Raw genomic sequence first — 24,412 nt, 5'->3', positions numbered from 1 at the left:
GGTTCATACAGTATGTGTGTGTGAGTTTGTGCATGGTAAAGACATAAATAGCAAAGACATGTACTTTGGCATATACTTCTACTTTCTACTAGGGATGTCCAGATTTGATCACGTGATCGGAAATCGGGCCCGATCACGTGGTTTCAGACTCGATCGGAATCGGACGTTACCTCCCGATCAGGACTCGGATATATATGTATATATATTCTCATTATTTTTTAACACATCTATAATTATGCGGTGGCACAGAGTTAGACCCTTTTGACTCCACACAGAAACAGCAACGCGTGCGGCATGACATCACTTTGTTGCAGAGACGCTATTGGTTAAATGCCGGCAAAGTAGAACACGGAAGCAGCTTGAAGCGAAAAGCGCGAGTATGTCTGCGGTCTGGAGGTATTATAAAGTTGAATTATTATAGAAGTATCGGATTGGGACTCTGTATCGGTAGATACTCAAAATCAAATGACTCGGACTCGGACTCAAGGGCAAAAAAACCTGATCGGGACATCCCTACGTTCTACACACATGCAAAAAAACCGCATCTGGATATTTTATTTAAAGTAAAGTTAAAGCCTCCTCTTGTTCACCTCTCTGAGAAGCCTGGTTTGTGGCTCAACTTATTTTCTATCATATAATAGCATAGGATTAAGCAGAATTTTTTGTTTGTTGTTATTTACTGCAGATGTTTAGATACGGCGTCTTAATAAATAGCCTAATGCCTATACTGTAAGACTTGTACAATAAGATGTCTGATCTAGGTTATTTGTCTCAGTTTAATGTTCAAAATAAAACAGCAATATAGGAGAAAGAATATTAGCAAATGCTCTGAAGGCAACCCTCTGAGAAATATCCGTTCTCTGCAGTGAATCTTGAAACTGTGTGTGATGATCTGCTGTGGTTATCTGGTGGTCATGCCCTTTACTGTCCCTCTGTTATTTACCCACCAGACACACACAGCTTGATAAATGTTTTGTCTGACCTTCTAAATTTGTTTTCCTTCCTCTTAACTGTGATTTTATTTCCCTTGGACAGGCCAGACAGTGTGTGTGTGTGTGTGTGTGTGTGTGTGTGTGTGTGTGTGTGTGTGTGTGTGTGTGTGTGTGTGTGTGTGTGTGTGTGTGTGCCTGTGTATCTGAGTGTGCTTATTTGTCTGTTTGCAAAGAAAAAGCAAGTTCTATATCCATAAAGACAAAAATATACCCTCGTCTTAGTGCAAGTTACTTCCATCAGTTTCTCATTTTAATAAAAAGACCATTGAATAAGCAAAGGAATTGAAAGAACTACTAATAGCAGTGCTCAAACAGCCACTGACCGTCCATTTAGTGTGTGTCTACTTCAGTCTGGAAAGGGTTAAAGTCGCCACAGGGCAGAGCAGAGTCAACATCGGCCGTGGCTTGGCTGGCCTACCCCGCCAGATCAATATCTGCAAATAATAAATTAGCTCCCCAGAGGGGTCGCACTAAACCTTCAGCAACACTGCCCTGGAAAAGTCCACAATTGGTGTGTGCGAGACTCAATAAGCCAGGTGAATGACTGTGCAGGGGCACATCTTTAGCACTCCATAATAGAAAATTAATGGTGCTCAAATCAGTGCTGAGGGCACCCTGAGGGTTACCTAATAGGCCTGGTTAGAACTGTCATCCCTCCCAGAGTCGCCTAAAATATCACATGCAAACACAGGAAACCAGGAAGAGAGCAAGGACTGGAGGAGAGATACAGTATATGTGTGCGTGCAAGTAACCGGGATTACCACTCTTGGTATGGATTACTTTAGTTAGAATATTACGGAAGTGTTATTTTGAATTTGGAAGAGTGAACTAAGGCTGTGAGAAAAAACGTAAATATCAAAATGTAAAATAATCAAACTAATGAATTTATTTAAAATACTTTTTTTACTCCTGATTGAAAGGAATGCATCACGGTCTCTTAATGCTGTGACCCTTTGCATTAGCCTGCTAGCTTGTTTTAGCATACACCCGTTTGTGAGTGTTTTATGGCAGAAAACGCAAAGCCTGACACGTTTCCTAACTCCTTTCTCAAATCATATTTAAATATATTTTATTAAAGTAAAGACTCAGCACATCTTTTAAGAAATATTACCAAGATTGAATACTGTGAATCAACACTAAGCCGTTAGTATTGACTGAAATAAGTCATATCTAGAGTTTCTGGGTTTTGAAAAGAATCAGATCATTACAGATTCCACTGTTTATTGTTTATACTTTATACAAGTTGTAGGTCACATGAGATAAATACTCTTCAGAGGGTTGCTCAACCCAGGGAAAAAAACAACAACGAGACGACGGTGGAACAAAACATCACTCTAATTTTCCTTGATCCTGAATATAATGGCCTTATCATCGGCCTTTAAAACAAACCCTAAAGAAAAAATAAATACCAGACTGAATGTAGCTAATTGTAGTAAGGCATCCACATTTATACAGCTAAATAAACACTACTACAACTACAGTAGTTGCTTGTGAAAAGTCATCTAGGGTTTGTGGAGGGAAAAAAAGTAAATCTTGGAAACACTAAGTAGATGATCAAATGCATATGCAATTATATCATGTTGGCTGTGTTCAAGCATAAACGTGTCCAATCCAGAGGGCTGTTTAAAAGCAGATCTATATGCCAAACAGGCTGGTAATGAGCCTTAAAAGCACATCTGATCACTTATTCCAGCTGGTGTATTCCCCTTCTCCACAAACACAGCTATTGGATTTAGTAAACATACTTCATATTGATCCTGAGCCACCCGGCAGCACATCCAGCTCTCAACAAGATTTATTACAACTTTGCCTGCCGAGCAGAACGGAAGAGACGCAAACACAAGCATGTGCGCGCGCACATACATACATACACACACACACACACACACACACACACACACACACACACAGAAAATACCCAATTTAACGTGCACACACACATGCACATAACCCTTCGATTTTTCCCCTGACCCTAATTTGCCTATGCAATAATGTCAGTGGGGGTTGGGATGTGTGGGGAGGGGTTTGCATCTTCATCTCTCCTCCTATCCCCCTCAGGTCTGGACTTGGGCAAACTGTCTGCTGCCTTGACACTGAACTTACCCACATGCCGCCACGCTGCCGTCCTCCAGCGCAAACAGAGTGTGTCGCTCTCCGCAGGCCACTTGAGATATTTTCAGAGAGGATGGGAGATTCTGGAACAAACGCGGTGCCAGCTGAAAAAAAAAATAAAGTTCCCAGTGAGGTGAAGAAACACAGTGTATCTCTGAGTAGCTCTGTAGTTCAGTTGGTATACTCCATCAGGCTGGCTAACATCCCAAAGACAGGCACAGCCACAGTAGATCCTCTCAGCATAGATGAAGACAGAACAACGGGAACAACAGAGGGAACAAGAAAGAAGCAGCATACTCCTTTATGGCGCTGAGCTGTGTAGATCTGATGTTTTTAAGTCCCTGTGTGTATGTCTGTCTGTCTGTCGGTGTGTGTTCATGCCAGTGCCACAAAGAAAAAAATGAAACAGCCTATGAGAAGAAAAGAAAGCCTGGTTCCTCATCATGCGCTTGTTAGCTTGTCCAATCTATGACAATCAGCACAGTCCCAGGGGTTGAAAGACACGAGATGCCGGGGAAAGGGAAGCTGAGGCTGAGGAAAAGATCAATACTGCACTGTGAAACAAGAAGTGTGGGCTATTTACTCTCCATTGATCTGATGATGCTGGAGAAACACCTCACTCGGCTATTAAATTGAGGGTATAAGTCTACTGTGGAGGGCTGTTTTTCTTCCCCTCTCTTTTTCTTTCTCTCTTTCTTCACCCCAAGGTCAAGAAAAAGCTAAAAACATCCACAGACAAACAAAAATGGATTGCCCGGGCTAGGGAAAGTAATTAATCTGCATTAAAATGCCAAGGGAACAGGCACTAACTACCCATCTTAAATGAAGTTTTGCTCAGAGCGACAAGAGACCCATGGCAGCATAGGATGGACTTCTAGAGGACACAATGATAAATACAAATAGACTGCTAGCAGGAGGCCATGCTGGCCTTTTTTGCAGCAGTGCAGTGGCAGGTAAGTCAGTTAAGTAGTCAAGATATACATGGTGAATAGATATTACTGTATCTCCTTGTGCACTACAATGCAAACTATCAACAAGCTCAAGGCAGAAGAAGTAACTTTTTACATTTGGTTTTTACGCGTGTTATTCAAAGCAAAGTTTGTAGTGATTTAGGCGTAGAGTTTCATACCATTTTGTAAGAAATGAATTCTTCTTGTATCATGGAGTTGCTTAATTTCAATTAAGTATAAAATGGCATTTAAAAAGCTGTTATGGTAGAATGAGACCACTGTGCTGGAAAAGTTGAATAGTGATCCCTGAACCACAGCACATTCATTCACATTCATCCATTGCCATTTTGAGTCACTGAAAGGATCACCACATCCATACCACTATGCAGCAGCTGTGTTGTAAAGTCCAGTGTGTAACTGAGGTCATTATTTAACACGTCGACATTATATTCTATCAGAGACGGTTTAGAACCGAGACGCGTCACGTCCTGTATCTGTGTCACATGGGTTGCGTACTGCCACGCTTCTTTAGGAGACTAGCTGCAGGTCCTGAGTGTATTGATTGCAATGGGAAAATTAAATGTGAACACAGATTATGACCAATTCTTTCACCCCATAGCCACCAAAGTAAACATTGGATCCATTTTGCACAAGCCACATATCTCCCGGACATTCTGACACTAAAATTACATTTTTCAGACGGATAAATCAGGAGAAAATGAACTTTGTTCGAGACCTGTTTAGATACAGATAAGCCAACATCAACTATTTGTGAGCGCTACAGATAACTTATTTTTTGTAATGCTACCGTAAATATGGCTTTTATTTAATGGTAGCAAAAGAAAATATAAATTATGCAACTTTAACTTTTCATCCATCCACATGATATTTACTACACTTTCAAACAAGGCAGCTCCCATTTAGGAGACAGGAAGGGTGTACCATTCATTGGGGCAGCATGTAATCGATCTAAGCTATCTTTAGGTTTGAGTTTATGGCATGCTACAAAGCTACAGTATTAAAGGTGTTTTTCAGTCAGTTTGACAAGACCTATACTGTAGATGTGTTTCAGATAAACAACGTGTGATTTAAAAAAAAAACGGCAACAAGAAAAACAACTCTATTATAAAAATGTATACCGGTAAATAGATTGGTACTTTGAACTTGAATTTTGACTTTTACTTGCTATAAAAAGGAAATGAACAACCACATGAAGATACAAATGAAATCACTGTAGTTTCATACCCAGTTTGTTCTAATACAGCAGTTCATCACAGAGCCGGTGCCAACAGGAGGGCACAAAAAGATTGCACAGACAAAGTTATTTGTATTTACAAAAAACAAAAATGTTTTATTAGTAAAAATATTGAAGTCATCAAATAATGTTTTATAAAGTAAAGACATTGTGATGATGTGTTGATGTAAAGTATGGTTCTGTGAATAACTGATCCATTTACAAGCAAATGTTGGGGGTTAAAGCTAAAAGGCCCTTAAAAAGGCAGCAGATCAAAAATAAAGCCATAAAATTCATCTCTGGTTTCCCAACATGTGTCCAGTGGCAGCTCTGCTGACATCCAGCTATTTTTCATGGTGTGAAACTCTTTCCCTCCATGTCTGTCTTTGCCTTTCTTCTACTCCTCAGAGGGCTAGCCTTATTGACTGTGTGGCTGTATTACAACAAGCAGTCTCTAATGACTCCCTGAAGACCTCTCTATCCCTACTGCCCGCCCTCCGTCTCTCTCTGTCTCTCTCTCTCTCTCGCTCTCTGTGTCTCTGCTTCCCTGCCTGCTCTTCAGGCTCCAGTTCAGCAGCTAATTAACCCTCTCTAATAGCGTAGATTACATTAGCTTTGAGCGGCTCGCACCCTCCACCGGACTCACACTGCCACACAATGAACCCAGCCTTGCTTTACAAATCTGCCCCTTCACAAGAGCACAATTATGAATTCAAACAACTTCTTATCCACACTCACTCATCCAGGGACAGAAGCCCTCCTCTTCAACCACCCCACTCCTCCACTGTCACCCCCCCCCTCCACGGCCTTCACACAGGGAGTAATGAGAGAACTGAAGAGAGGAGACCACACAACAAGATGGCCATGAAGGGGAGAGGGATATCGAGGGGGGAGGAGGGGACTGCTATTGGGGAAATCAGAGAGGTCACTATAGGTGTTTCATTGGGTGAGGCTATGAACCCCAGTGATAACTCTCCATCTTAACATTCCTATTCAGAGCAGAATGGAAACTTAATTACTGTGGGCAGATGGAGCGAGGAGGGGGAATACCAGGACCAAATAGAGGTTTATGCTTTAAGTGGTCAAAAAGGGAATTAGATGCGAGAATGAATTACTTAAACCGGTGAAAGTAGTTTTCTACACAAAAAATGGCCTGGGAACTCAAAAGCTTAATGAAGACTTAAAAAATGTGTTTTATTTTATTTATAAATCTGCAGATTATGATGGTTCAGACTGCTTGGTTAGTGAGTCCAATCAATCTGCCAAGACCCATCATATCTAAAAAAAAAATACACTTATGTTGTTAGGATGGGAGACTATTACACAGTATTCAGCACCCCACTTTAAGAATGTAAGAAGATACTGTGGTTGGTTAGTCAACTTTAAAGCAGTGGAGCTGAGCTGTGTAACAGCCGCCATTAAACTGCAGGAGTCTAACCACTCTGGGAGAGTGTTCAAACCAATGGAGCACCTAGGAAGAGAGGAAAGAACGCTGAATCAATGACAATGATACACTTCTTTTAATTGGAAGTTTTTCTCTCTCTCTTACAGCACTCACACCACTTTGTGGTATTTTATGAATGATAATGAGATGAGATAAAATTGTGGTTAAAAAAAAAGGGTAAAAAGGAAATAAAACATGGAAGAAATGGATATAATCTGCTCCGTCTAAATGTAAATTGGTACATTTGTAGTGAAAGGACATTCTTATGTTTCTTTGTCCGGACAAGTAATTTTCCTTATGTCCCTCCTCTGGAAGGCTTGCCATAGCAGCATTTTCTGCAGCACAGAGCACTCTCCTTTCTATTTCAATAGGACAGCTCATTTGCTAGACTCCTAGCCCAAACTGCTGACTGGCTTTTTCAAGGCTGTGTACTTTGTGTGCGTGTGGAATAGTGTGCGTGTGCACAAGCTTGTGCTAAAACAGAGAGAATAGGGAGAGAAAGCCATGAAAGAGGGATGTGCAAACTGGAGGGAAAGAGTGGGAGAGAGAACACATTGTATCATTAAGGTACTCAGAGATCGTTAGATATATAAGGACTCTGCTATGCAAGGTCAGGGCTGCAGTGTTTTTCTAGGTCGGCAGAGGAGCAGTAAAACCAGTCTAATCAGCCGCTTCCCTCTCCTCTCCCTCTCTCCTGTATCGCTCCCTTCCTCTTCCATCTAGAGGTAGTGTGGATTACAGCCCAGTTTATCCGTGCCTCTGTATGTATTTACTAACATTATCAAGGCTTATGAGCCAAGGACACGGTAAACCACACAAAAGGCACCGAAAGGCTTTGAGCTGGATATTGGCCTCATTACGGGGTAAAGTTGTTGGCTCCCTGTCTCGCTTCCAGGATGTACAAGGCTGCTTTAACAGGTGCAGCACGCTGCCGGTCTATCCAGTATTTCTCATTAAGGCCATGCTTTAAAGTGGACTTTAGCAACTGGCAGTCTGCCCCAACAAAGTGTGTGCCTGTGGGTGTCTTAAACACCAACGCATGTAAGTGAACATATTGTTTTCAGCTATGGGGGATTACATTGATTTTCTTGAGAGGTATATCCACTTTGTATAAAAAAGTAACTGACCAACTCTCTTTTTTCAGACACCCAGACTAGCGCTGAATATTGAATCTCAGTACTTTTCTGATCCCAACAAAAAAGTATTGACGATGTGTCAAGCTGTCTCTGAATGTCTGGTCAGATGGGTGGTCTTGTTTACATAATTCTCAGTCAGATCATTCCTGATTTTATTCAAAACGGTTGCCAAACTTTTATTTAAGTATTTTCTTTAGGCAGCTCTTGTATGGCTGTTTGTTTTTACATTTAACATTTGAGAACTTCTGCTTCTTTAATGAAAATATGGTTTTGTAGAAAAACAAGTCTGTATTCCTTGAGTAAGATATTGAACATTGTAATTTTCTTTTGCTGTAGAACTGAAACTCAGGTAATGTATCAGTATCAAAATATTTCAAATAATACAAAGCTCTTACGCTGATGTGTAAACACACACACTCCACCCTTTAACTCCACATGTGACTTAGGTCCTTACAAGTCCACAGGAGGACAAACCGCTGCTGGCCCTGGATGGCATGGAGGCAATGCTGTTGGTGGCATGTTCATCAAGATAATGATGGATAGCTTTATCCTTATCCATCCTCGGCTTTATAGAGATGAATGTCCTGCTAGGCTTCTTACTCAGCACTTTGGCCTTTCCCCCACTCATTGTGCACTTTATCACACAAACACCCTCACCCAGCCTAAGATGAAGATTAGCAAAGCGTGTCTGGAAAATGGACCCAACTAAAGCCTATCAATTAAAACTTGCTCCAGGCCAATCAAGAGAGGAAAACACATATCCAAAAAGCACCAACATACACTACATTCCAGTGTAGATGTTTAGTATTAACTTATTAGAATTATCAGAATGGGGTTGTGCTAGAAGGGCATTTATGTGCTTGTATGGGATGAGACGAGAAGATGAAATAGAAAAGACAGAAGAAAAAGTCTGTGAGAGAGAAACTGTGTGTAAAAGAAGGCCTCTCCTGCTCTCGACCGTCTCATTAGGCTAATGTTTTTTATAAGGCACTTCAAATGTCAAGGCATTGGTGGATTTAGTGAAAACTTAAATTCCATTACCTGGCAGGCATTAATTGCTAACTGAGCCCAGGGATCTTTCCCCTGGGGCCTCTATGTTTCCTCTCTGTCATCTGGCTAACTATTCTGTCTAGACTAACTTAGAGCACCATAATCCACCATGGGGATCAATAAACTGCACATAATTCAGCTCCAATAATGAGCTTTCACTTCAACAAAAGCGCCAGCCCACTTCCCAAGGAACCGGCAGGGGCGTAAAATGATAATGTAATTATTAAAAGGACAGACAAAATGAGTAAGCACTTTCACACAGAGAGGGAGGGCGAGCCCGGCCTCAATTAGACACACTTAAAGCTATCATTGTTATTAGAGACAAAGCTAATCAAGGAGGAGATACAGGGGCATCCATTTCAGCAGGTAATGGAATGACGCTGGCTGGCTCTCCCATTTCCCCAGGCTCATGATGTTATAAAGGCCGCCCTGCAGTCTCGCGTGAGTGGGCACTGTTTAATGGCATGCAATAGATGTGGTTTCATCCGCCAATCAGAGATACGGAGAAGGAGACTTGGAATGGAGAAGTTTAAGATTCACACTCCCTAATAGCACCACATAAAATGTAAAGTGTGAGGGATTATTTTACACCTGTGGTTTCAGTTAGTAGCTCAGGAATAGAAAAAAGTGACATGTTTTATCTGTTGCAGCTATTGAAACAACGTTTTTTCAGCATGAAATAATTAAATCTCTACAATGCCATTGCATATTATTCATGTACTATCATGGCATCCACAGATCAAACTACCACCTGCCGTTCAGAGCCGCATGAGAGATGTGGTTTGTGACAAACTAAGGTTTAACATGGGGCCTACATAACTACTGTTTCTCCAATTATATGCATCCTTGAACTCCAGTGAAATCAAGACAAGCTAGTTAGTTTTTTTTTTACACCCAAGTGCTCCTAATTCATCTGCAGGCTACAGGAGGTCCAGAGTGGATAAATCAGGCCTTTACAGAAGCGTTGCTCCCACTGTTTATCTGCTGGTGACATTTGCTGCACAGCCCCAACTGCACCATAATTACCCCACTTATTCACTAAACAGGAATCATGCCTGGCAGGAACCCTCTGCCACAAAGGTTGCAGGACTTAAGGCAATATTCTGTCTCCAGAGTTCAATGGCCTTGGCTTTGTGAAAGGCCTCCATTCATTTGGACATCAGCATGGGTTCACTTCAGCATGCTGCATCAGAAGACGGGGGCTAAACTGACTTGCCTCAATAGCCGGAACAAAGAGCATCATGGCTGATGACGAAGATGAATTTACAGCTGACTGCACATGCTTTCCTAACACACGGCACACCTTGGCACACTTCGAATGTCACAGTTCCCATAGAGGACTGGCATTTGGAGTGGCTTCTCCTGCCCCTGGAGCCAGCACGCAGGGAGAGGAGAACTATTCGTATCCCGATGAGGTAGACTGTCAAAGGAAAATGACATGATTCTATTTACTGTCATTATTCAGCATCTTTTGTGTATTTATTGTGCGATTACTTTGTAAAAGACAGTATAATCCTGTATTAGTACATTATCCTCTTTTTTTCCGCTCTATCTCCCAATCACTATTTCAGATGACTTATTGCTCGCAATACTCGTTATAAGAACACACCCAAATTCAGCTTAACTAGGGAACTGCCAATTAAAAACTAGGAAAGTGTTTCCCGGTTGCTTGTCGTGCAACTCTTTTGCTGCATAGAGGTCTGCATAGGCTTATCTGTCAAAGACAGTCAGCACAGATGGATGACGAGTGACAAAGGGATATTTGGTTGAGATTGTGCAGTAATGAGTCACGTGGCTCCCACAATCAAATTTCAGATTGCATCTCCTAAACCTAAAGCAGCAATCAACACTGGGCCATCTGCAACACTGCAAATTAACATAATTGGTGTACATAACATGCTTATATAGTATAGAGTATATTTTATCCACTATTCTTCGCCTTTAACAAGATGAGCTGTGGAGATACTGGGAGAGCAACACTGCTGATTAGACACAGATAGTGGCAGCAGACAGCGAGACAATCAGAGTTTGGTGAACGGCCAGGTGTGAGGGCCAGAGTGCAAGTAGGCCAGTGTGCATCTGACACAAGCACCTTCCCTACACCTGGAACTGGGGCTGGGGTGATCGACAGCCTGGCCCTCTTGTCAGACAGCTCACAGACAGAACGCAGGCAACACTTAGGCCTCTTCCAGCTGCTCTACCAGAATAAATTGAACTTGATTAGAATTAATCACACTCAACTACTTGCAATTTGCAAATATCAGGGAAAATATTCAAGGAAATCTGCTTGGAAGATCGCGGAACAAAGGAGATAAACTCAGTACACCCTAGTTTTGACAATTTGCCTTGCACATGCAGCATTTTTCTAGCTAAAAAGATAAATGTAGACATTTGGATGTGCAACTGAGAGGCCACCATTTCTATGCAGAGTGCATTTCAAATGTTGGCTATGATGGATTGTATGAATTAGAAAAGTTTCCGCATTGGTCAAGGGTACACCGATTGTACTTCAGCTGAAGTTATCTTGTAGTTGCTTATACAGTACAATGCATTACAGTCTCAATTGCCCACTTTGCCAAAGCATTGGGAGTTTTGTGCTGACAAATTACTAGTTGCATTCATACAGAATGCATACACATGGTGCACATGGGTGGGTAGCAACACACAGGCAGCGCCACTTACCATATTATAGGTTTCATGAAGCTGTATGTCAAGCGGCCGCACCAAGAAGGTGTAAAATAAAATTGTCATGATAGAGTCGCACCACTCACATTAATAGAATTCATTCAGGATGAAGAGGGGAAGAAAGTCACCATAAGTTAGCTGTCTCCTTCCCTGTGTACACCATGAAAAGATGAAGTATGCAAACTGCCTGATTTTAAACTTGTATCTAATTGTCTCACGTCATGGGTCTGGGCCAGGGCATTGTTGCTTGAAGAATAAATTGGGTAATTCAATTAAAGTGCTTTCCAAAGACACATCATAAGTGATGGAGAATGACTCTAACCCAGGCCTGAACTCCGTGTCCCCCCCCCATCGCTCCGCCTGCCTGACAAATGGATGGCGGGGTATAATTGAAACACATTGCTGCCAGCGTAGGTCAATAACATCGCTCTTTCTGCTCACCAGCACCAGATTAACAGACTCTATTTTATCTTCCCTCAGCCTGTCCCAGCTTGACAGAGCGGGAGCGTCAGCTGCTTATCCATAAAAGAGGCCCCTTATCTTGAAAATAAACAAATACATAAAGTGCAACAGCTTGCTGTCTGTCCAAGCAGTTAAGGGCTACTTAGTTTAAGGCAAACATGTGGGCAGTGTTTTGTTGAACACATCATCATATGAGATGAGGCACAGCTGTCACTTCAGAAAACTCGGACATATAGGCATTCTCCTCAGTTGCGATAACATGGACAGTGTGGTTCTCCGCTGGTCAAATTTGAGATTCTCAGGAAAATGTTGAAAAAAAAAATAAAATGTTTTATTTAGATTTGTCAAACACAATCATGTGGAATTTATTAATTTGTATTTTTCAGATTTGTGGTTTTTTAAATGCAACCAATTCCCAGTGATATAACCCTTCAACGTGCCATCATTGAGACCAATGTCATTCAATATCATTCCCTAAACAAGGACAAGCTGTGTATTTGGACGATGAGGAAAATTGTAATGGCACTAAATAATTAACAATTTTGATAAACAATTAAAAAGACCCTTACTTCTGTAGATGTACAATGCAAAGCTATAATGCAAAGCCATCACTGTTTATGCATGATAAACATTGAGGATTAATTAGCCTAAGCACAAGTGTAATATGAAGCTAAAATGGGCGATTATATGTATTTAAGCCCAAGCATAACAAATCTACTGGCTTAAATTAATTTGATAAACAAATGGGAAAAGTAGGGTTAAGGTTCAAGGGTAAAAAAAACTCCATTATCTCCCACTCCTCTCACTCTGTGCTTTCATGTAATTATGTTTTAGGTTTAGACAGAGTTAATTGAATCTGGTCCATTCAAGTTGTTTACAGTTTAGCCATATGGATTGGAAGCAATAATACCTGACTTTCAACATCAGACTTAATGAACAGATAGCCTCAAAATAAATTCCTATAGGAGGCAAGTGCACACAGCTTTGGGTGGCTGTTTATGTGCACTTGCATGTGCTTACTGTAAAGAGCACACATGTCAAGTCTGTATGTATTTTTGGATGGCTTGTGTTTACACATGCTCCCACATGGAACACACACAAATTAGCCACGGACGGATATTCAATTAAGTCCTTTGTCAGGGGTCTGTGTAGGGGGCGGGACACGATGCGCAGTACAGTAATCCGTGATGAACAACAAGGTGGCAGTTCCATTGTCTGTCTGACAGACTGAAATTACTTGCAGGCGTGCTCGACCAACAGATTAAACCACTGATGGGGGGCGAGATAAGATGGCAGCCAGTGGTACCTCTTCTTGCAGCTCAAACAATGCCTTTAATCCATTCCCTTCTCACAATCAGGTCGTTTGACATTACTTTTCAACATCCTGCACACTTATTCTCTCCCTCTTTACCCTCACTCATTTCACCTTTCATCAAGGGGAAGGCTTAAAGCAGAAGAGACTTCATCATGTAAATTAATTTGTGCATTATATTAGAAGTCCCAAAGCCAATGTCGAAGAGACTTTCACTGTACCTTTATCAAATGAACTACAGTTTCACATTTTTTTTCTTCATGTCCTATTTGGCTTTCAGTCTGAGTAACTCCCGGCCAGATGAGTTATATGGCAAAGCACAATTTTGTGTTTAATTCATTCTTCACTGCCTGCTTGTCTGCCAGCCGCAAGGCTCCGTCCTTCCTGCCAGTACAAAACTTCTTCATAGTATTTTATATTGAATCATGACCTTGGCGGGATTGCTTTCAGTTAAATGAAATCACAACTCTGTAGATTCACACTGCAGAGGTCTGGCCTTAAAAGCTGTCAAAAGAGGATTCAACAAGTATGTTAAAAACAATATGACTGAAACGTGTTTACATACAGCCTCTCTAACTAAAGCATATACTCCTCTCTTTAACTGAAGTTCCACCTTTGTATGCTTTTCTGACACCATAAATTAATTACAGTGATCGTTCACTTTTTCAAAATCCCCAGATACAAAGGAACTATCTAGTTAACTAGGTGTAATATTGATAACCTGATAAAAACTATCTGCAAGAAAATAGAAGCTCCTTAAAACTGCCTTAGCATGGTGTTGGACTTCATACCTAAGGTATAATGTAGAGCGAGCCGGTCATTATTGCAAATTAGAACCCCGGCGTCCTACATTATTATGTTTTGTTTGACTGAATGGCATGGAAAGCAATTTGCATTATAAATGTTGCATTAAAACAATTAAAGGAACTACTAATGGGAACTATGATAAAAGACAGTTCAATTAAACCCCAACATTTGGGGTAATAAATAAGTGCAGTGCATGTAACAGTAATGTATGCATCAAATCCACCTGAAGGCATCATACAGTTAATCTTCCTGCACGGTTGATGGATTTAGGTAGAAACCCTTGTGCAAGTGTGTGCCAACAGTTGGGTATGTAAGTGTTCATGTATGGACCACCTCCTGTAAGCATTGATCAGCCATATCCTCAAACATCCACGCTATGTTGCCAGAAGGTTCCACCAACAGCTGTTTGTTCCAGGGGCAACTGCCTATTTTAAATCTGCTTAAGTAAAAATGATTATTGCCAATTAGATGCCAATTAATTGTGCAAGCATGGGATGCTGCCAGCTGTTTACAGAGGGGAGAGAAATAGCCCTTCTTATTTCATTTTTCCCTCAAAGCCAAAAGCCCACAGTCGCTCTCTGCCAGCCGGAAATCATACAATTATTACACATAAACACATACTGTAAATTTAAGTGACTGACAGAAGACAGTGTAGTTGTAACTACTACTGTATATCAAAAGCAAGTGAGTGAGTAAGCAGTGTGTTATCCTACAAAGGTGTTTGTAAAGAAACAGTAAGAATTTGCCCAAAATAGCCAAAATGATTGCAAAATAGAATTGATCAACTGTGTAGAAGAAACCAAAACTGTGCTTTAGGCAAAACTTGAAAAAGAAGTAATCAAATTAATGATTTATACCTGACCAGACACATCTGGAACCCCCAAAAAAACTTAGTTGATATGTTAAAAAGTTACAGGACAAAAAGAGAGATGACTGTTGAAGATGCTACTGTGCAAAATTGGTAGCAGTAAAAAGAAAAAAAGAGACCTATAACAACAATGTACATTCACAACATCAGGAAAACCTCCTCTAATGTTCATAACTTGAAATACAAACCAATATCACAATTACAATGCATGGACTATGAAAAGTGACAACTTTTGTCGAAAGCCTTTAACCTACCTAAGCAGAACTTACTAAGCTATGCAGTGCTGAACTGTTGCTGAATTTGTGATGAATGGTTGTCAGCTGCTTTGGCAATCTGGACGGCTGCAACCTGACCCCATAACAATAGCCAGGACCTTCAGCTTGTGTCCCAAACCGGCAGAAAGAGCTGAATTTAGTCTTTTCAATGGTTAGCATCTGACCCAAGCCCAGCCTGCTGAGTCTTAAAGCAGCACACTTTTATTCCCACAAGCCCAGCCCTGCTCAGCCTTAGCTTAGGCTTCCAGAAAGAAGCATCTATTGCAGGTGTCATTAGTTTACCTCTGACCCTGCTCTGAGCCGACCCTATTAGAGGACTCGAGACTGGACGCCACCTGTCTCACCTCTAAAGATGGGCGCTGAGCTAGCTGATGCTGCAATTGTGAGTAGACCAGAGGGATAAATAGCATTCAAACGGCCATGTAAAGCCCTGCAAAAGACTGTAGAAAAGATAAATGAATGTTGAAATCGGGGGAAATTATTCAACCATTTACAACCCCTGCTAGCACATCACTGTTATTCTATTTGTCTTTCACCACTTAAACTGTAAAATCATACAGAGCGCTGCGACCATTTCTCTCTCCGGTTTGTTGCCTCACTTCCACAAAATAACACATCATTGGACAGATAGCATCAATTCTGCCCACGGTAATCCCAGCACCTCTGGTTGTATCACTCATTCAATTCCAGCCGCCGGCTACAGCAAACATTACACACTGCATCAAGATTACCGGAGAGAGGCAGAACGGGGGAGAGAGGAGGAAAAAAAGGGCTGTATCCATCATGTCATGATGCTCCTGTTATTGTGGCAGATCAAATTCAGTGCAGTGTGTGTGCATGCATGTGTTCAAGTGTGTGTGTGTGTGTGTGTGTGTGTGTGTGTGTGTGTGTGTGTGTGTGTGTATGTGTGCCTCCAGTGTCTGACTGTAAGGGATGCAAACTGTGGTCTCCCAGGCTGGCGTGATCGGCATCCGTGTGACTGTGGATGTTGTGAGTGGATTTGTGAGGGTTGCCTGACTTAGATGATCTCCTTTATACAGTAGCTGGGGCCCTGGCCGCCATGCTTGTTTTAGCTTCTGCAATTAACCTTGTGTGGTTATAACCCCGCAACCCCACCCACTTAGCTGAAGGGCAGAGAGGGAAAAAAAATGAAAAAAAAAAATGGCAGGGAAGGTGATTGAAGAACACAGAGGGAAGAGACAGATGAGAAACAGGTGAATATAGGACAGAAATGTAGGGCAAAAATAGGTGAGAAAAAAAACACCTTAAAAAAAAAAAAAAAAAGAGAGAGTCAAGGAAAAGCTAAACAATTTTAATGATGTGGGAGCTAGAGAATGGAGGAGATTGGTGCTTTGGTTGCTTTCCTGCCTGCCTGCCTGACAGACTGACTGGCTAGCTGCCTGGCTCATTGGTCAGTTTGCTGTACTGTTTCTCTCCTCTGGGGGACATGGGTTTGCAGTGCAGGCCTTTGAGAGCAGGGGGGGAAGATGAAGAGGCAGTGTCAGGCTGCCTTTTAATGGTCAGGAGTGTGGTTAGTTCCACTGACTCAGGCCTCTCCCCCGTGACGCCGGCTCCACTCCACATAACTGGCCATAATTCAACTCATTTGGCAGTTTGAGGTCTCAGAGGTCTAGGGATAAAAAGTGTGGAGAGGCCTAATGGCAGACGGAGGGACCAGCTGAGGGCACTTCTTACGAGATCTCCGCAGGAGAACATTTCTGGAGCAGACCCTGGAAACCACAACGATCCATTAGCTAGTGAACAGGAGGACCAGGCAGGGAGCGAGAGAGAGAGACAGGGGACAGAGACTGTTGCAGATCTACAGGTATGGTATAGGGAGTATGGCTTGGATTGAATATTAAAGCCCTCTGCCTCTACCAGTTCAACTTCCTTAAAGTTCCAAGCTATCAAACAACACGCTTATAAATACATTTAATAAATGACAATGTATGGTTGTGTGTATGAAAACATTAAAAACTCAACCCAGTCTCACAGCAGTTCGTGAAATGGTCACGTAATTTAATCGATTTGATTTGTTTACACAAACACGTTTATCTAGTTTTTGTAGTGATGGTGAGCGTGTTTTTTAAACTAATGTATTTCAATGGGAAGCATCTTTCGTGATCACAGCACGATTCTCAATGAGAAGATGACGTAGCATTAAGAGCGACTACGGTAGCGAGTAGTATTAAGCCCGGAAATCCGCATAGGGAGGTTAGTTGGGGTGGTGGATGGGTCAATCAACACAGGACTTTCACCCAGGAGACCGGGGATCATGTCCCGCGTGTCACGTTTCCTAAACCCAACTGTCGCTTTCTTCTTTTACTAAACCCAACCGTCCCGTTGTATACAGCTATGCAATTGTTGGTATTATAAAAAACGTGCTGAACATCACGAAAAAAACGAGATGAATGTGTTTGTGTACACGAATCAAATAGATTAGATTACGTGACCATTTCACAAACTGCTGTGAGACTGGGTTGAAAAACCACACAAGTGCGGGAGATTCAAAGTCCCCGAATCCTCATAAGAACTGGACTTTTTTTTTTTCTTTCAAATGCAAAGACACAACACATGCACATACACGCATATGATGTCTGACAACTTTTCCTGAATCAATGTGTTTAATCTTTTGGTGTTGATTGGGACTGAGATGGAGTTTAAGTGATAGTTTAGTGACGTGGTTTAAAATGAAAGCACTATAGCCTCTGTGGTGTAAATTTACAGGGAGAATCCACCACCACAGTGAGTCTGTGCCCCTGCAGGGCACCATGCCTCCTAAGGGGTATTAATTGAGATGTTGAAGGATTAAGTGGAATGGGACTGAGATGGGGCACAGTGTGTGTTTGATAGGAGAAATGATATTTTGGCAAATTCCAGTCTGGGCATGTTTTGGGGGGCCCTTTGAGAAGGCGTAGTGAGAGCATCTGTGAGAGGGAGAGAAGGAAAGCGAGAAATTTCTGAATTTGTGTGCGTGTGTTGATGTGTCTTTGTGTAAATGAGAGAGAACCCTGCTGACCCCACGTTGGAGTGTTCTGGCCACACAATTAAATGGTGTTGAAGAATGAATTGAATGAATAATCAGTCTGCTCTATTATCACTGATGTGAAAATTATAAGGCTGGTGAAAACAGCTAAGAAGGGTTAGAATATTTCCCATTTCTCACAAAAGCCTATAACAGAATTGTGTGTGGGTTTTATTTGTACCATATTTTGTGGATGTGTTTAACTTGTAGAGAGAAAAGAAAAATCGGTAGGTCACAGAGTGAGCCTGCATGCTTGCACAAAATGCAAAAAAAAAAGATTTATTCAGTCTGACTGAAATTTGTCAGTTGAGTATTACACACTCGGACATACCTCAATTTGCTCATATGCGCGAAGCAGGCATCATCATTGTATCATATCAAGATGGGAGGATGAGGGAGGAAAATGTTTAAATTTGACAAAGGGAGAGGTTTTCCAGTCCAAGTGGGTGTAATTTTGGGATTAGGATTGGCTGTATGGTGGTTATGGGACATGTATATGATGTGAAGGTTAATCACAGGCTGCAGTTTTGTAATGCTAGTCGTCACTGTACTGCAGTGCAATCAGCACTGTGAGAAAATAAGTGGGTCACAATGCGAGACCTTGATTAAAATCGCGGTGATTATAGTGCAGTTTCAGCTCTGATTTTGTGGGTTTCCCAACATCTGTCCGTGCGAGGACGAACCCATATGAATGAAAATAGACACGCAATATAGAAGTGTAAGCATGCCTGCAAATATGCTTCATGGGTGCACACACGTGCATGTTCCCACTTCACAACACACACGTGCATATCCAAACAAATAACAGCCTTGAAGCCTCATTCAGAGCCATTTACATAATGTACGTTCTATGATTTCTTTGTCTATTTTGACACACCACAAACAGAGAATGTATACTGTGGGCATTGTTTCTTACCTAAACACGTTCCTTGACTAATTATTTCTCTCTAATGTTGAGGAAGATATTGAAACGCAGCATGAAAAAATGGAAAATTATACTGGTAACATTGACACTAAAGATTTCTGTCTGTCTATGATGCTAATTATAATCAGCTTTATTTAACAATGCAGGAAACAAACTAGATGCACTTTTTTAGAGAGAGGTTTCCATGTTACACTAATTGCATCCCGGTGGTGAGACTAAGAGCTTCAGAATGTAGCACTACAGTTAACGTGTCATGGCTCAAAAAGCATTTACAGACACAGTATATGTTACCGGTGTAAAAAGACAAAAAAAAGCACACAACACACAAAGACAAACATTTACAAATCTGACCCCTTATGCTTACAATCAAACACAAATATGATATATGCTAGGGCTGAACGATTAATTGCATTTTCGATAATATCGCGATATGTTAAAACGCGATTTCCTAATCGCAAAGGATGGGATTTGGTCACATGACTCGCGAGAGCAATCAGTCTGCACTCCGTAGAGAAAGCTTCAACTAGCATGCTAACGCTACACTGTACCTTGAGCTGATTTCTGTCATTCAAACAACTCTGAGTTGTAGTTTAAAACTTTTACAGCCATTTTAATAAAATGAAGGGTTTCATTCGGGCTTGAGTCTGTACATTCAGTTAATGGATACAGGCACACACAACTCAAGGCTCGGTTGGCAACGATTAGCTCTGATTAGCGGTTAGCTCTGATTAGCGGTTAGCTCCGGTTAGCGGTTAGCTCCGTTATAAAGATATGAGTGGAGGAGCTGCCACTGAGAGGAGTAACAATCAGACTGATAAATGACGTTCGGGGAGCTTTCACAGCAGCGTGGCCGCGGTGTTTCAACGGTTTTATTAGTACAGTTAATCCCACGGCAAGAACACCAGCAACTAGCTAACGTAACGATAGCCTCTCTGAGCAAGTGCACTCGGCAGCTCCTCTCTGTGCACTATAAAAAATTACACTGGTGTGTGTGTGTGTGTGTGTGTGTGTGTGTGTGTGTGTGTGTGTATAGATATATACTATATTTTTACTTATTTAACTGTCTAGTGTGTAATTGTGTGTTCATACTATACATTATTATATTATTCTTTGTTGAATAATACAGAAGACAAAGAGCTTAAAAAACTAATCGAATATCGAATCGTAATCGCAATATTTGGGAAAAAAAATCGCAATTAGATTATTTTCAAAAATCGTTCAGCCCTAATATATGCTATCATAAGAGGCGCAAAAGTAAAATAACTGCATGGGTAAATAGTTTTTCCCTTTCATCTCCTGTTCCTGCAAAGTACCTCTGGAGTCTATGTGAAAAGCGAAGTACAGGGTGAGGGAAACAATGCTAGTGCCATTTAACAGCAATGTGAAATCAATATATATCCTGAAATGGCAGGAAAAAAACATCATTGTAAACTAGTTATTGACGTGTTAAAGTAATTTACACTTGCTAGTACAAGACAGATCGTGGCAATATTTATTTAGCTGGCAAGCTGGCAGTGGGAAAACGATACGGCAGCTGCAACTATCACCAGATGCTGGTGTTACAATGTCCGTCCATCAAATCCCCCCCCCCTTCCTACTTCATACACTCCTCCTTCACTTTCCCAAATGGCTGGCTCCCTTTTCGCTGCAACATGACAGTCTTAAAACAACTGTATAATTAGAGCTGCATCTGTCACACAGGTTTATTCTGGCTTTCAGTTTTGGGAGTTGCAGGCTGTGGGAGACACTTGAGGACACAACACCAGAGCAAAGGAAGGAACGGACAAATACACTTTGGCCCAAAAAACATGTTTATTCACTTATGTAAATGTTTGAAATGAGGATTTTAAATGAACGACAAAAAAAGATTCTGTTTAAGGTTTGAGTTAAATTAATGGATTTTACAAATAAAAAAAGCTGCTGCATATAGAGTTGCACAGCAGGGTGAAACACCTAATGCCATACCATCACACAACATGCGAATAATGCAATTAGTCTAAACCAGTACAACATCCTGCGCTAGCCACTTTTGAAAAAAGAAAAAGAAAAAAGCCAAAGGGTGGGGTGGGGAAGAGGAAATATACAGCTGTATGGCGAGCTATCCCACTATCAGCTGCTGCAATTAGGGAGCACAATGTAAAATGTCACAGCGGATCTGTATCATCGGCAGCCCTGTCACAGGAAAAGGCCAGGAGGAGTGGAGGAGAAGGGAAGCGCAGAGTACGGCAAATCCCATCGGCCAAGCCTGCGTGAGTAACGTGAGAGGAAAGATCGTGTAACGTTCTGGCAGGACAACCCTGGGAGTCTAGTTCAGATGCTGTCATGTCACCCCACTCCTATTAGGGAGGACCGAGACAGAAAAATATGATTAACTGGCAATATGCATTAGTCTTCTGCAGGTTGATGGAATGCAGAAGGGCAATGGTGCACATAAGGTAGGGATACAGTAAAAGCGCATGTGTATCTATAAGGAGTGCACAAATCAGAAATAAAGATGTTTGAATTTAATTTAATAATAAGCATGCTTATATAATAAGAAATCAAATAATGCGTAATATGGGGTACTTTTTAGAATGACTTTTTGAAAAACAATTTGGAAGAAAAGCGCTGGTGATGTATCTTATTTAAATTACTGTAATTGTATAACTGACTCATTATTTTTGAGGAAAAGATAAAATGTATACAGATGGAATGAGATCAAATGAAATCAAATATGCACTAAACTAAACCAGATAAAACTGTTTTCCTCTACTGTCCTGACTGAATTGCTTTCCAGCTCCCACTTTCCGTCTATATTAGGAAAATAATGGTGACGAAAGATGCCTTTTAATTTTCAGCTCAGCATCATTTTGACATGTGTAACTGATGAATCTCCACAGGATATAATAAATCATTTGCAGATTTCCTCCCGTTTTTGATCAAGTTGGGATTACCAGCCTTCAGCCCAGACTCATTACATTTGGGGAGCAGATTGAAAGCATGCCTAGGCATGCTCTCTGTTATTGTCATTATACACCCTGCTCAAGCTTCTGAGCAACTGTAGAATTATCACCTCTGCACGTGCACACATAGACTCACACTACTGCATATCTGCGCTAAAACACAAACACATGAGAAGCAATTACTGTATTAGTTTGAAAGAAAGCACACTCTGAATACCAATGTATGTCCTTGTCTCTTGCCCAGGTTAGAGGCTGTGATCTCCACAATGCAGGACAGTTGATTGCGTTTAGGGACAAAAATAGGAGACATTTAAAAAATTGTGCCTCCTTGCTGGAGCAACAGAATCCTGGCATGAGGGACCACAGCATAATAAAAGCTCCCTCTAGTGGCTTTAGAGTGGATTGCACATAAAAGAGTTGTGGAGTCCTTTCCTCTCTAAGTATTCCTGAAATAAATCTCAAATTCAACTAACATTTTTTTTTTTAAAGCTGTAAATTATCCATTTTGGTCGCATGTGTAAATGTATATAAAAAGTATAAGTCATCAAAGTTAGCAGAAGGCGGCATGGGTAAGTGCAGTATGTGCGTGTTAGCGTGTTGTGCAGGGACAGCTGCCTGCCGACAGTGAAGGTTCACTCACAGTAGCACGGAAACCCCCCCAAGCTGGGCTTGCCACCAAGGAAAGGAGATGCCCAGGGAGAAAGATAAAGAGAGGGAGATGTGGAGAGAGTTTGAAAGAGGGAGACAGGGCAAGGGGAAGTATATGAGAAAGAGGGAACGTGGAGATGGTGTGTGTATTCATGTATTGCCTGTTTTGCCACAAGCTCTTCAAAGGCTATGTCTTGCCTACAACACATCTGGGAACGAGAGTGAAAGTTGAAGAGTTCTTCCTGCTCTTCTCTCTTCTCAATCCCTCCCCCCCACCTCCACCCCCCCAAACCTATTTTGCTGATTCCAGTTTTTTTGTTCTCTCTCCTCTTTCCTTTCAGCCTTCATCTCTATAGGTCTCTCCTCCCTTTGCCTTCTTGCACACAAATCTTGGCAGCTGTTGTCCAGCTGACCTCAATTTCACCAGTTTAGTATTTTGTTTAGTTCAAAATAAAACAGTAAACCTATTTTTTTTTTTTTTTTTTATCATGCACATCACTCCACTGATGTACTTTAAACTCAAGAACAACATCAGCCACACCATTAACACCAAACATGAAACAACAACACTAAACTGGGACAGTGTCTAACAGTGGTGTGAGTCATTTAGAAACCATATGCACCGGCTGTCTACATTTGAGACTGTCTGGGGCAGGAGACATCAGTGGATCGAGACTTTTTCTATGAACAAAGAACACAGCAGAATGTTCAGAAAGTGAATACTGATATGGAGCGCTGTGATTCCACTGAAGAGGCGTCGGCGGGTTAAGAGGATACCTTTCCTCTATATATTTCTACTGTTTTAGTCACGGCTGTGTCTTCTTTCCTATTTCACTTTTTTTCCCTCTATCTTCCTTTCTTGCCAAGGTTTATCCCTGAGGTGTCCTCTGGGGCTACCTACTGGATAAGCCATTTGAAATGCATTTTCTAAAGAACCTTCCGTTCCATTTTTGAACTGCTGCTATCTCTCAAAATGTCCTTAAGAAAAAGTGTGAGAGAAAGAACGGTAGCAAATGTTTTAAAGTACTCTTGCTGTACTTTTGTGTGTACTTTACTCATGAGAAAGAAGCCACAGTTTCCCAGCAGCAGTGTGATACAGACTTCTGGGACTGTGATCTGTGCTGGTGGGTACTGCAGAACGTGACCTGCTCTGAGAGAAACCTCCACTGGGCCAGTATTGTGTAGCTCAACAGGGGCCGATGGAAAGGCCAAGCACATAGGGCAGAGTAGGAATTTGGATGAGATCATCCACTGGCTAAAGTTTCTCCTTAACCCTGTGCACAGAATGTTGTTAGTTCACAAAGGTGCTGACACAAGAAAACAGTCTGATTTTAAATCAGGAACATTCTTAATGACTGTATAATTGATTCAAATAAAGCATCTTCTGGATCTCGCAATGATTTAAAGAATGATGACATGACATAAAGAAATATACAGTATGACTCAATTATGAATTATTTATTTATTTTTTTTACACACAGTCAATTATTTCCCAAGCAATTACAACATACCGGTGGACGTGACAGTGTCCATTGTTTGCATATT

The 24,412-nt window shown here is 41.3% G+C and overlaps 1 protein-coding gene across 1 annotated transcript in view; it reads right to left on the bottom strand.

The window, feature by feature from the left end:
• LOC116056857 (ultraviolet-B receptor UVR8-like) overlaps positions 1-24,412 on the bottom strand; it is a 306,897-nt gene that overhangs the window by 226,654 nt on the left and 55,831 nt on the right. Inside the window, exon 6 of the mRNA XM_031309233.2 lies at positions 3,096-3,208. Coding sequence (XP_031165093.1) covers positions 3,096-3,208 — 113 coding nt within the window. The remainder of the gene's footprint in view (positions 1-3,095; positions 3,209-24,412) is intronic.

Source organism: Sander lucioperca, chromosome 2, assembly GCF_008315115.2.
Source record: "Sander lucioperca isolate FBNREF2018 chromosome 2, SLUC_FBN_1.2, whole genome shotgun sequence".
NCBI lineage: Eukaryota > Metazoa > Chordata > Actinopteri > Perciformes > Percidae > Sander > Sander lucioperca.
This window is presented reverse-complemented; position numbering and strand designations above follow the sequence as displayed.